The sequence below is a fragment of the Ixodes scapularis genome, unplaced genomic scaffold (assembly GCF_016920785.2).
Source record: "Ixodes scapularis isolate PalLabHiFi unplaced genomic scaffold, ASM1692078v2 PGA_scaffold2__306_contigs__length_199485367, whole genome shotgun sequence".
In the NCBI taxonomy this organism is placed as follows: domain Eukaryota; kingdom Metazoa; phylum Arthropoda; class Arachnida; order Ixodida; family Ixodidae; genus Ixodes; species Ixodes scapularis.
This window is the reverse complement of record NW_024609857.1, coordinates 65,268,488-65,280,719: the sequence shown is the minus strand read 5'-3', so window position 1 is coordinate 65,280,719 and position 12,232 is coordinate 65,268,488. Positions and strand designations below refer to the sequence as shown.

At 45.6% G+C, this 12,232-nt stretch overlaps 1 protein-coding gene across 1 annotated transcript in view; it reads right to left on the bottom strand.

Moving 5' to 3' along the window:
* Window positions 1-12,232, bottom strand: part of LOC8036859 (NADP-dependent malic enzyme) — a 195,635-nt gene that overhangs the window by 21,299 nt on the left and 162,104 nt on the right. The window contains exons 4-5 of the mRNA XM_042291906.1: window positions 10,245-10,445; window positions 2,021-2,182 (exon numbers count right to left, since the gene is read on the bottom strand). Of these exons, the coding sequence (XP_042147840.1) occupies window positions 2,021-2,182; window positions 10,245-10,445 (363 nt within the window). The remainder of the gene's footprint in view (window positions 1-2,020; window positions 2,183-10,244; window positions 10,446-12,232) is intronic.

The window sequence follows — 12,232 nt, the reverse complement described above, 5'->3', positions numbered from 1 at the left end:
TTGTGAAAGATGCTGATTAGCTACAAAAGTTGCAGCGAGGCAGACAATCTCCCTAATTTCTTTCCTTGCATTTATGGAAGGAAAAAGGAGTTCCTTCTGTGTGTATTTACAAAACAACAGTTCCATATTTTTATGAGAATTAAAATTGCACTGAAGGGTAAGTTGTATCGAGAATCTGATGTGTTAACCCTTTGACGGTAATCGCCGTACATGTAAGGTGGCGATTACACATTTCAAAGTGCCCGCTTAAACACAAAACTGCACGCACCGTAGAAGGTATTGCTATTTGTTATATTTTCGGCAAACTACAAACGTTACATTCGAACTGTTTCACTCGGCTAAAGCTATTTATGGTTCTTTTTTTTTTTTTAGAGCGCAGCTCTTAGGCGCTTGTTTCCGAGTTGAGCGGCGTCGGCGTCCGCATAACCGCGCGCGCTGCATTATGGGACGTCACTGTATTTCCGCTAAATTTAGCGCAGAAACTGAATTGGTGTTCAGGTCACGTGACGTCAATTAGCAGGTTAAGGTTCCCCGCTAATTTTAGCGGGGAAACTTAACCCGCTAAATTTAGCGGGAAACAAAAATGTTCGCTATATTTCCCGCTAACTTTAGCGGGTTAAGTTTCCCCACTAAATATAGCGGGGAAACTTATCGCCTTCAATCTTTGTAAATGATGATTCCAAACCTGAAAAACTTGCAAGCGCTGTAAGTACTCCAATTCTATAATTAAAAACAAAACATTTGCATTGAGTTTCTTTTTTTATTATTATTCATTTTGAAACAAAACCGGACCACAGGGTAACATATTCTGGGAAAACAAACTTGACCGTCAAAGAGTTAATTGCGAGGATGACTTATCCACCCGCACCACCAACACAGCCAATCACCAAGGAGCACACAAAGGAATGCAAGGAGAGAGGCAATGAACCCATCTCAAAAGTTAAATGGCAGCTGGTGAATGTCAAAAAATATTCCATAACTTCCACAGTAGCAATGGCCCCGGAAACACTGGTGCCCTGGCGACGACTTTGTAGATTTTTGCAGGTATTCCTAAATCCCTCTGAAGGAATGCATTCACTCTCAAGAAAAAAGGGTGTAAAAGGGTGTATCGTTACACCCTTTGGCCCCTAAAATACACCCCAAAACTTCAATTCGACGTACAGCAGCCTACAATCGAACAGACGACCCCAAAGTTTACGAAGGGCTTGATAACGGTGCGATATAACTTTTTAAATAGCTAAAGTATGTATCAAAGACCACATAAAGAAAACACCGAGTTTTTACAGTAGGGCCAAGAAAACCCCAATTATTTTTTTTGTTGTTGTTGTCAGTAAAACGTACATTAGCTATTTTAATAAGTTGTACCACACGGCTATCAAGCCCCTCGTAAAATTTCGGGCCGTCTGTTCGACTGTAGGGCGCTGTGCGTCTAATTGAAATTTTGGGGTGCATTATATGGGACAAAAGGTGCAACGATAACCATTTTACTCCCTTTTTTCTTGAGAGTGTTCCCCGCTGCCTACTTCACAGTTTTGTAGGCTTTTGAAGTTGGTGGAATGTGGTAGCCTCTCTGCCCTCAGTACAGCTAGACTGCAAAGGGATTCGAGTATCTAAATATACAATTTTCAGAGTGCAAACGAAAAAACAAAAGCCTTTCTCTGACAGCTGCCAAATGAGATATAATGCAACAGCAACTGGAATCCTTTGCACCTCTCCAGACATCCGACAAACTCGGTGCTCCTGGTCTGCCATAGATCGGTGCCATCTTCGCGCCAACTTTTACTGAATTGAATTGGTGTATAACTGTGCACCAACTCAAGTTTTCCCCCTATATTGAGCGAGAAAGCGATTTTCGCTAGGTTTAAAGAGGAAACCGAATTGCACCAATTCGGGTGCTTTCCCCTAAATTTGGCGAACCAGCTGCGATAGACGGGCGCACATAACCTCAAGGTTTGGTGGCCCTAGAAATGCTGTCGCGTTTGAAATAGGTACAACCTAGTAGATATAAACAACCCCGCACCTCGTTGTTAGTGCCCAGGTCTAGCATGACTGGCAGGGTGCGTTCAGGGTGGATGCCTGCCAAGGCAGTGTACAAGGCCAGCTTGCCCACGGGGATGCCCATGCCGTTGGCGCCGAGGTCACCCAAGCCCAGGATGCGCTCGCCGTCCGTCACCACAATGGCCTGGTTAAAGGGAAGGAAAATGCATGTTACCAAGGTTAACCTCACTGAAAAGATGGTGCGACAAACATGCACAAAAATCTACATTCTAGCACGTGTATATAGGCGCAATTTGACGACTTATACACTATGATTGCCAACTTTATACATATGTCGAGAAACACTAAGGGCAACTGCAATATTTTTAAACAGCTTTTTAAACGAGTTTCAAGACTGCTTCGGCAGCTGAAAGTTTGAGAAGTCATTAACCCCTGTAAAATAAAAATTCAAAACTGCACCTTTTGATAATATCCGGCAAGGTCCATAAGCTTTGCCAGTATTATCAATTGATTATAAATTTAATATTTACAGTGATGCGATTGGTCTAAGCCGTTCTGGAGCACCTTTCGGAGCAGACAAAACAGTGTTTTGGAGCAGCAAAATTGGCCTTTGGAGCAGCCAAAACATAGTTTTGGAGCAGCCAAATCAGTGTTTTGGAGCAGCAAATGTGGCTTTTGGAGCAGATATTCTTAGAAAATTATAAATATTTCTTTTAAGTGCTGGACAGATGAAGGGCACTTTGCTCGCCGCAATAAACAAATTATGGTCAAGTTAGACCAGCTCGGAGTCTTTCAACATGTTAACTGAAATGCCAATGACATGACACACTTTGCAATGCTTCAGTTAAATGATAAACATATGCATGTACCCGCTATCAATAAATAAGAGCCAAACTGCACATATTAAAATTTATTTGAAAATGACCAGCTTAGTAGAAAATATCACAGCATTAGGTTTTACTAGTTATATAATATAATAAAGCGAAGCAGTCTCCAACTGATCAAACACCTAACTACTGCAGTGCAAAGCGGAACAGTACACAAGAAAAAGTTGCATTACGACTAGCGGGTGCTTTTCGTTTCGCTTTTCGAAACTTTCTGCAAGGCTGCTGCAAGCCTCGCTTTGCCTTCGACAAGTAATGAATGTCCAATTTCAATGCCTCCAAAGAGACATTGCGACATCCCGCTGCAGGCGTTGCCAAGCAATTCCGTAAAGCCGCTTGCCAACATTTTACTGTTCCCGACGTGCCAGATTTTCGTTAAAATAAGCAAACGTAAAGCAATGGATTGCAAGCGACCCGGCTGGTGCCTCTCTCGTGCAATAATGTTCGCATGCACGTGAGGGCAACTTCGGCAGCTTGCAGTCGCATGTGCTTCGTCGCGCGAGCGGAGACGGCTGTTCAATCGAAACCGAAACCATGCCACTCCGCTCCCTGGCCAACTGGTTCCCAAAATTGTATGCAAAATGTAACTGTCCAGCAGCGCGTGCTTGCCAGGCCTGCAGACGAGATGCAAGCTAAACACACCGGAAAAAAAACGAGCCTGAGCGCGTCGATGCAAGACATGGCGAGCCAGGGTCAAAAAGTTGGAGCGCTTTGTGCAACGACTGAACTAGAGACAAACAAACGCGCTGTGCGGGTTCAGCGTGCAGGCATTGCCTTTTTTGCTTTAGCTCACTTCTCTTCACCAACTTTCTTTTGCGGCAGATTTTTTTACGTACCCGGGTCCCTCTCGAAAGAAAGCCCACCGAGAGAAACCTAGGTAATCAATACTTCGACACAGCAGTCTGAGTTAAAGAAGGATTTTTGTAGTAGCATAATTTAAACAATAACAGGATGTTGATGACCTTGCGGAGGTCCTTACGTTTCAGTTTAGAAAGCGCCATATCGGCAGCGACGTGGGCACGGCAACACCCGACGTCATGCAACCACGGTGACTGGTAGGCAGGGACCAAATATAGTTTTCCGACAATCATTGCTTTGAGTCCATATCACATGAGCGAATGACGTTTTAGCGGAGAGCAATAATTGAACAAATCGTAAGCGCAGCGCGCGCCGCAAAGCGCCGCGCGCTGCGCTTACGACGTTTTGCGGCGACGGCCTGCGGCGGCTCATTGCAAAAATGTGAACCCACTTGTCCCACCCCAAAACGCCGCTTTGTTGCGTCCGACAATTCGCTGTCATTCCGTGAAACGTGGGCATTCGCTAAAACGTCATTTGATCAAGTGAGTGCCTCCCTACGGCATGGCTGTACCCGGCACGCTAGCGTCGAAGCGTTAGCACACGGTTGCATCAGCGCTTGCACCTATCGTTGTAAAAATTTAAGACGCAAGACGAGACCCACGAGACAACTAGGGCGCAAAACGAGAAACGGCGAGAAAAACCATGCAAGACCGGATGGACGATTGATGCAAAGTACTTTGTGTCGGGCGGCCACTTGCGCCAGCTAGCTCAGTCATGCTCAATTACGGTATTCAGTTTAGTTTCGGTTCTGAAAGGCGACCGACATTGGTCCTTTGGCGCAGCCTTGGCGCAGATTACCCATTTTTGGGCAAAATGTTGCAGGATGTATCAGGGTTAGCCCCTTGGCGCAGTTTGGCGCAATTGGCGCAGCAATCACATCACTGTATTTATGTTACAAGACAGACGTTAGTCTAAAATATTAAAAATAAAATCAATGTTCTACCTATCTAATGAATGGTTTATTGCAAAATAAGTACGAAATATTTGCATTCTCTATTTGTTAAGCGGTTATATTGTATGTTCACGCTACAGGTGAGTTAAAAATATCTCCACCCGAATTAATATTGTGTCACTTTTTCTGCAATACCTTCCATTTCAATAATACTCATTCAGTATTCATGTTAAGTAATCAGCCATATTCAGGACATACCCAGCAGTGGGGCACGTATCTGACAAAGCACTTAGAAATGCACATCTGATTCAACTTTTAATAGAGATAAAAAAGGCGAAACACTTCATGTTCAATTGAAATCCCACTACAATATGTAGCTGAATATGCGATAAATATGTCAAAATGTTTCGTTCTAAATATGCATCACAAATTTGTTATAATCTCCCAATGTTCGTTTATTTCAGGACATGGAGTGCACAATATCTGTAAAGCAGAATATGGAATTGATAACCAACCAGAAGAGCTAATTTTGAGGTTTCCGTTTACATCAAGTTTATTACAAAACCTTGAATGCGCCTTTCGAAAGAGCTTTTTAAACTACACCAAATATTGTCAAAAATCCCACTTTTCATTTCTTTTCTGTCTTTTTTTTAATATTTTGAAACATAACAAATGTTTAGAAACCATTTACCATCGTAACGATAATTTGGGAGTGTTCAAGCAAAACTTAGTATTACAGCACTTTTCGAGTGAAAAAGAGGGAGGGGATCAAACATGCAACCCCCATATGAAGGAGAAACGTCCGTTACTGCCTCGACTGCTTCAATGGTTTCAACATGAAACTATAAAAAAATGCGCCAAACTTACGCTTCGCGTACCTGAGTTGAGTTGAAAACACCCGAATATATAGCCTGACCATTTCTCCCCACCACCAACAAAGTTGTTTTTCTACGCGCACAACTCAAGAAAATGAGTTTCTACCACGAGTGAATATATTATTTTTCTTTTAAATTCCAACAGAAAAACAGTGCAGTTGGAACTGGATCATGAAACTATACCAAGCTGGGTCCAGCTGAGACCAGTTCCATAATTCATTTTCAGCTCGACTGACTTGCACCTGGTATGGCGAAGAAAAAGGCTACACGCTGTAGTATCCATAAAAGCGATTCGAACGGCCTGTCATGGCGGTACCCCACCCGCAATCGTGAACACGCTCACCGTCTCTCTACCCGCATTACAATTTACTCCGCTGCGGAAGAGCGTAGCTCCGGCTATGATGATGCAAGAGCATCTATTACCTTCATATTCAAAACAAGATCCCATCACTGTCATGTAAGACCTTACGCAAGTACGCGCGTTGCGCCGTGTTTTCCTGCCAATAAAACGCGCACAACTCAAGAAAATGAGTTGCGGAACAATGTGGTTTATGTGTCTATGGAAATGGGCATGGGCAATAAGCGCGCCACGTTTTCCACAAGCTGATCCGTGTTCTACAGAACAATAGGCTGGTGGCAGCTCTCTACTACGTCTAGGTCACGTAGAGGTGAACCACCAGTTTTATTTTTGCTGCATGGCTTATTTCTAGAACATGTTCGTAGCCCCGAGAGTAGAACCAAATATTTACAAAAAGATATCGGTAAATGTTGCTACTTTTAGCACACTGGTCATACAATACATCCTCCCCCCACCCTCCCCCAATTGGAGGGGCTGTGACAACACCCCTTGAAAAATATATTTAGATAGACGACAGAACTGCAGTTCACTGATTGGGCACGATCATTGCGACGTTGTCCAATCAGACACATATATACAATCAACATATCTGGACAAACTCCAGCATGGCAATATCTCGTGGGAGTGTGCATGATCATCACGTAGCGAGGTGACTGGCCCGAGCCATATCGGAGCACATATAGAACCAGCCAAAAGTATAATTTAAAGCGGTAGAAAACATTTGAAGCAAACGCCTAGAATGCATGCGTATTTGTTCCATGCGCTCTTAGTACTTAAGGCTCGTCCAAATAAAAGGCGATGCCTTTTTTGCCTTCCCCGCTTCTGTGCCACTCATTCGCCTCCCTATCCAGCAGACGGTTTGATTCTATCTTAATTGTTACTTGAACCAGACACGAAACAAACAAAAAGAACATTCTAAAAACATACTTTTCGTTTTCTTTTTTTAAGTTTTATTTTAGTAGCTGCTTTACAAACAAATCTTGATTGATAAAGGGCGTTCCCGACTCGTTCCTGGCGCATGTGTGTGCAGCATTTCGCTGTAAAGAAGTGTCTTTCTTCGAACGTCGCGATGTCGATTCCGCGAATGTCGTTTCTCTGCAGCATAGCGGTGCTCGGTGAGAAGCGCACTCAACGAAGCTGGCCAACCCGCCCGAAAGGACCAGTACAACGAGAAATATTGGAGAAGTTCCGAGTATGGTGAAATGTTCTATACAAAGATCGTATCGACCAGTATATCATTCAAATCTATAATATTTCTTTTATTTTTTTTTAACGGAGTCTGAGTTTAAATTTTTTGCATGGAGAAAACGAAATACACTTTTGGCGCAATGTTGGCGCAAATTTCTTCCTTTTTGGCGAAACGCAGCAGCACACGGGAGGGCAAGTCCTTTGGCGCCGTCTGGCGCAAAAACACCAGCAATCACATCACTGCGTCATATTACCTCTGATCCACCGACACCACCTGCGGGGTCCCCGCTGATCGAGTGTGCTGCTTCAAAGATTGGCACTCTCGCACCTGCTGTGGTCACTGACGAGATGAGAACGGCAAGGAGAAGTTGCAGGTGTCCCGCCTCTAGCGTGAGATTCTTACTTTCGACGACGCTTCGGCGTCTCTTGACCTTCGAACGTGCAGCACAGCAAAAAGTACACCCGAGAAATGAGAACCGCGTTTGTCGGAACTGGGTAAATAAACTACGCATCGCAGAAAGCTCCAACTCCGTGAGAATGTGACGCTAGCAGTTGGGGTAAAAAGCGAAAGTTTCAGAACACGACGTTCCCTCAATTACAAGAAAATAGATACAGACAAAATGTCTTCATGATTCGACGTCTACCACGTTTAATGTCATCAAATTAAGAAATGACACTTTGGGCGCCTGTAGCATCTAGTTCAGTGGGGGGAAAAAACGTGAGCAGGAAAGAAATTGATATTCTCTCTCCTGCGTACAAGTGCTTTTTACTGATATAAATGTCACGTGGGCCCGCAATCCCAGTTCTTTTGACGGCATTAAATTTCGGTGGGCACCAGCTCATAGAGAAGTTTTGTCTTTCTTAACTATATTTTGATCCAAATAACATGATTTGCTCAAACTTTAACACTCTGTCCCAACCACTTGCATTACATTATCACAGCGTTTGACCTTTCTGCGATGCATAATTTATTTACGTGGGCCAATAAAAAAAAAAACAAAAAAAAAAAACGGTGTTCTTTTCTGAGGAACACCCTGTACAACAAAAGGCACCGAGCATGTGCTGGAGGCTGGGCGATCGAAAGAGATGCACTGTTGCTTTCACCTAGTCACGGACGGGACGAGAACTGCAGGGCTCTCTTTTCGATGCCCTGCCTCCAGCACGCGCCCGTTATGTTTCGCCGTGACGCGTAGCTGCGCGTGTACGCTCGAAGCCCACTAGACGTCGAAGCGCTATCCGGAGCGCAAGTTCGTCTGCTTCTTGCACAGGGGTTGCCATGATGTCAGAACGCCGAGCTCTTCTTGGCTGATTGAACGAAAATAGTGGGTAGACCTCAAGACATTCAGCATTGAGGTCTACCCACTATCCTTTCAATCAAAGTGAATCAGAGCTCTGCGTCGTTTCGACGTCACCGCAACTTCCTGTGCAAGAAGCAGTCGACTTGATCTTCACATAAAAGGTAGAAAGCTCGCGCTGGACGCGGGGCCACTGGAAGACCTCACTTCCGTTCTCACCACCATCATCATCATAACCCCCCCCCCCCCCCCCCCCCCCCCAACCTTGTGACAATAGACTTTGGCAGTTTCGCACCCTTAAAGGGCAACTCCACTCCATTTTTACCATTTTTGGGTTATGGTCTGTTTAGTCGAAGCCGGCGACCCTGAATCACGAGATATAATTCGTTTTTCGGTAGTGTGCATAGTTTTGTAGATATCGCGAATGCAAGAATCGGTCCGGCGGCACGGCGAAACCGAAACTACTGGTTGAAGCAGCTTGGCAACACTGATACTAGTGGCGCGCCGTCGGCATGACCTAGTTCTGGTCCCGCGCTTCTGAGCCGACGCGCCGACAAGGTCGGCTCAGTCGCACGTGGAGTTTCAAAACAGAAGGTTAGATGCGCATTTTCTTTCTTTACCGCTTCACTTTGGTAATATGCACCAAATGTAGTAATTTTTAGTGTGTATTTATAAATTTGCCGGCCGAAAAGCGAATCCGACTGCTATAAATATGACGCGGTCGGTGCCGGCGCAGCGTGACTGTATTTGTTTCTTGCGCGCGGACCGAGAAAACGAAATAATGGGAGATAGATTGACAGATCTATCCACAAGTGGCCTAAGTTGTTAAAGCCAAGGTGCCTTTATGTGCACGCTAGTTAGATCAGCCGCGACCTGCTGCGTCCGGCCGATCGTGCTGGAGCAGCCGGCGGACGGTACGCGAACAGCGATGGCACCGCATCGTTCTTCAAAGACGCCTGTTTCGTGGTGAAACCCGCAAAAGTCAGCAGCCGCAGATCCCGTGTGTAGGTGTCTGACGTAAAGTGCTGGGAGCAGAGCTTCGCGTTGGAGCTCCGAGTCAACGGTCTTCCGAAGTCTATCCGGCGAACGGCACCGACCCACACCTTGTGCCTCTTCCGGTCTCTTGGGAACTGGTGGAACCGCAGCTCCGGGTTGCGCACCGGGTTGGTGCAACCCACAGCACTACAAGTCCTGCTCGACATTGCCCAACGCGAGACCGGCGAATCTCTCCGGCTCCACGACGAGCGCGTGAGCGAGCAGCACCGCTTTGCTCTCTTCCGCGCTGTCGCGGAAGCAATGCTGGAATTAAAGGAACTGCCTGGACGCTAATAAAAATAGGAGAACACAGGATAATGTGGTAAACACCTCGTGCCGTCAGCAGAATCGCAGAATGCCACGGGAAACGAAGCGTTCGCGGCGTCCGTACGAGAGCGTAGGACTAGACCTACGTCATTGCCCAGTGTTGCTTCACTAGCTCACCCGGTGCCAGCGTTGCTCACCCGCTTTCGGGCCGCTAACCGAGCCGGGAGAGCATTTTTAATATTGGTTTTAATCGGTAACGCGGCGTCGGTTTGACGTGATATTTTGGGTATGACCGTATTTTGACCTCCTAAAGCGATATCAGGCATTTCGATAGGGTCGACTTTTGGAGTGGAGTTGCCCTTTAACTGCGATTTGGGATACGCATCAGAGTTAACAAAAACGTAGGCAACTATACACGCACGTAGCCAGGTTTTCGTTAGGGGGGGGGGGGGGGGGGGGGGGGGCTGCCCATGACAAAAGGCTGTATGAGGTGGAGGGGGGAGAGGAGGCCCCAGCAAAATGGAAGATTTCGAGGGGGGGGGGGCCGTGCCCCCCTCCCCCTGGCTACGTGCCTGCAACTATATATACACATACGTCCACTTCCTTGTCGGGCCAGTTGCCCATGATCTCGTAGAGCCTCCCGGCGTCCTGGATGGTGAGGAACAGCCCCTTGGGGCGCCTGAAGATTAGGCTGTACTTGATGCACGCCTCGCCCACCACCGGGGTGTACACGAGCGGCATCAGCTCCTCCGTGTACTCCTTGAGCACGCGGAAGAACAGCTTCTCGTTGTAGTCCTGCAAGAGACCAAGGTCTCTCATTAGGTCTGGAGTGGGCCTCTCAAGCTGTAGTATACTTCGTTTCAGCTTCAGTCCGAGCGCGGCCGATGTTATGAGCCGAAGGGCCAATCAAACAGCTCAAAAAGCGCAACGTCCTGGCGTGCTATCTGCACTTGATGGGACTAGCCGGCGGAGGAGCACGCACAAAGAGACGGCGGATACCGACTGGTCCTATCAACTGCAGAGAGCACGCCATGAAGTTGAGTCTCTTTCGTTGTTTGATTGGCCATTCGGCTCATAACATCGGACGCGCTCGGACCTAAGCTGAAACGAAGTATAGCTTCGGGGTCAGTTCATCGGAAAGAGTAAAAGAAGGCCAGTAGCCCGAAAGGTTTCTCAACCAAAGAGCATTCGCTTCGCACGTAAAAACTGAGATCAAGCAGATAACAAATAACGAAAAGGTTAATTCTTAATTGTATTTTGCTAAGATTTCTGGTATACTGTATTTAATAATATTGTTCAGATCACGCCTAACCACGGGGGCGCGCGTTCTTCTATGTCGACAAATTGCATGTGCCACGTCTCTCAAAACCTACTTATTTATGGCAGAAGTTCGAGGTTTATCGGTCATTCTACTGTGCCAAGTACATGCCAAAAATGTAGAAGATCAAGCACTATATTGCAACAGCATACACACTGGCCGGTGAAGAACAAAATATGTGACAGAGTAGGTCTAACATAAGCTTTGTTTAATTAGCTGACATCGCAACAAAACAAAAACGCGAAAAATATGTTTGTTTGTTTTTGGTTGTAGTGCGTTATAAGATGAAACTCGGAGATGCTCGAATAAGTGCGAGCGTCAAAATACCGACTGTACACTAACATCGAGATGGCCACCCTTCAAAGAATCCACTTCACATAAACCTTGAATTTCCGGTTTCAGTTGAGCTAGTTCGTATATGTCTATGAGAAAACAGCTTGAACACTAAACACCTAAACACAGACAGGACAGGGTATACACCAAGCGTCAGCATTAAATTCCACTGATATCCAGCAACTCTAAAGCACATCAGGCCATTATCACCACCTATAATTGACTTAATTTTCAAGGTTTTTGCTGTCCTCTTTCTCCGGTTCTTCAACAAATCAGCGAATGTAATGAACCCACCCACGTGATGAGAGGCTTCTGATAAGAAACCCTTGGGGAACCATGCAGGTTCTCTTATTTCAATAGATGTGTGTGTGTTGTTTTCTTTTTATGTGAAGTTTCGTAGTTTATGTAAATCCACTTAACCATTTACTTCGAGTTCATTTTCGTTTTGCGCCTGACTAGCCTCAGCAAAAACAAAAACAAAATGGGAGCTTAAATGACGACTTCTGGCGACCAAACAATAATTAAATTAAAAAAGGGTTAAGCTACTGTTCTGGTTCTTAGGGGCAACTCCACAGCAGCTTCCTATAAACACCTTTCACTGTGCCTGCGTATTCCGACCGCCAAGTATACTGTGGCCTAAAGATAAGATCACAAGTAAAACGGTGGAACCAATACCTAAAGGCACTGTGGCGCCGATGTTTCGGGAGTTTCATGCACCCTGAAATGTTTTTTTTTTTTTTTTTTTTTCGTGATAGCTCTTGGAGCACCCATCATAAATCGTAAAATCATCGTAAAATCATAGAATCTAGTCTAATGACCCCTTTCTTTGAATTTATTTCGATCTCCCAGGAGACAAACAAGGGCTGCAGCAAATTATATGTGTAATTTACCGCCATGCCGTAATGCATATGGACAAAGGCTGGCTGAATTT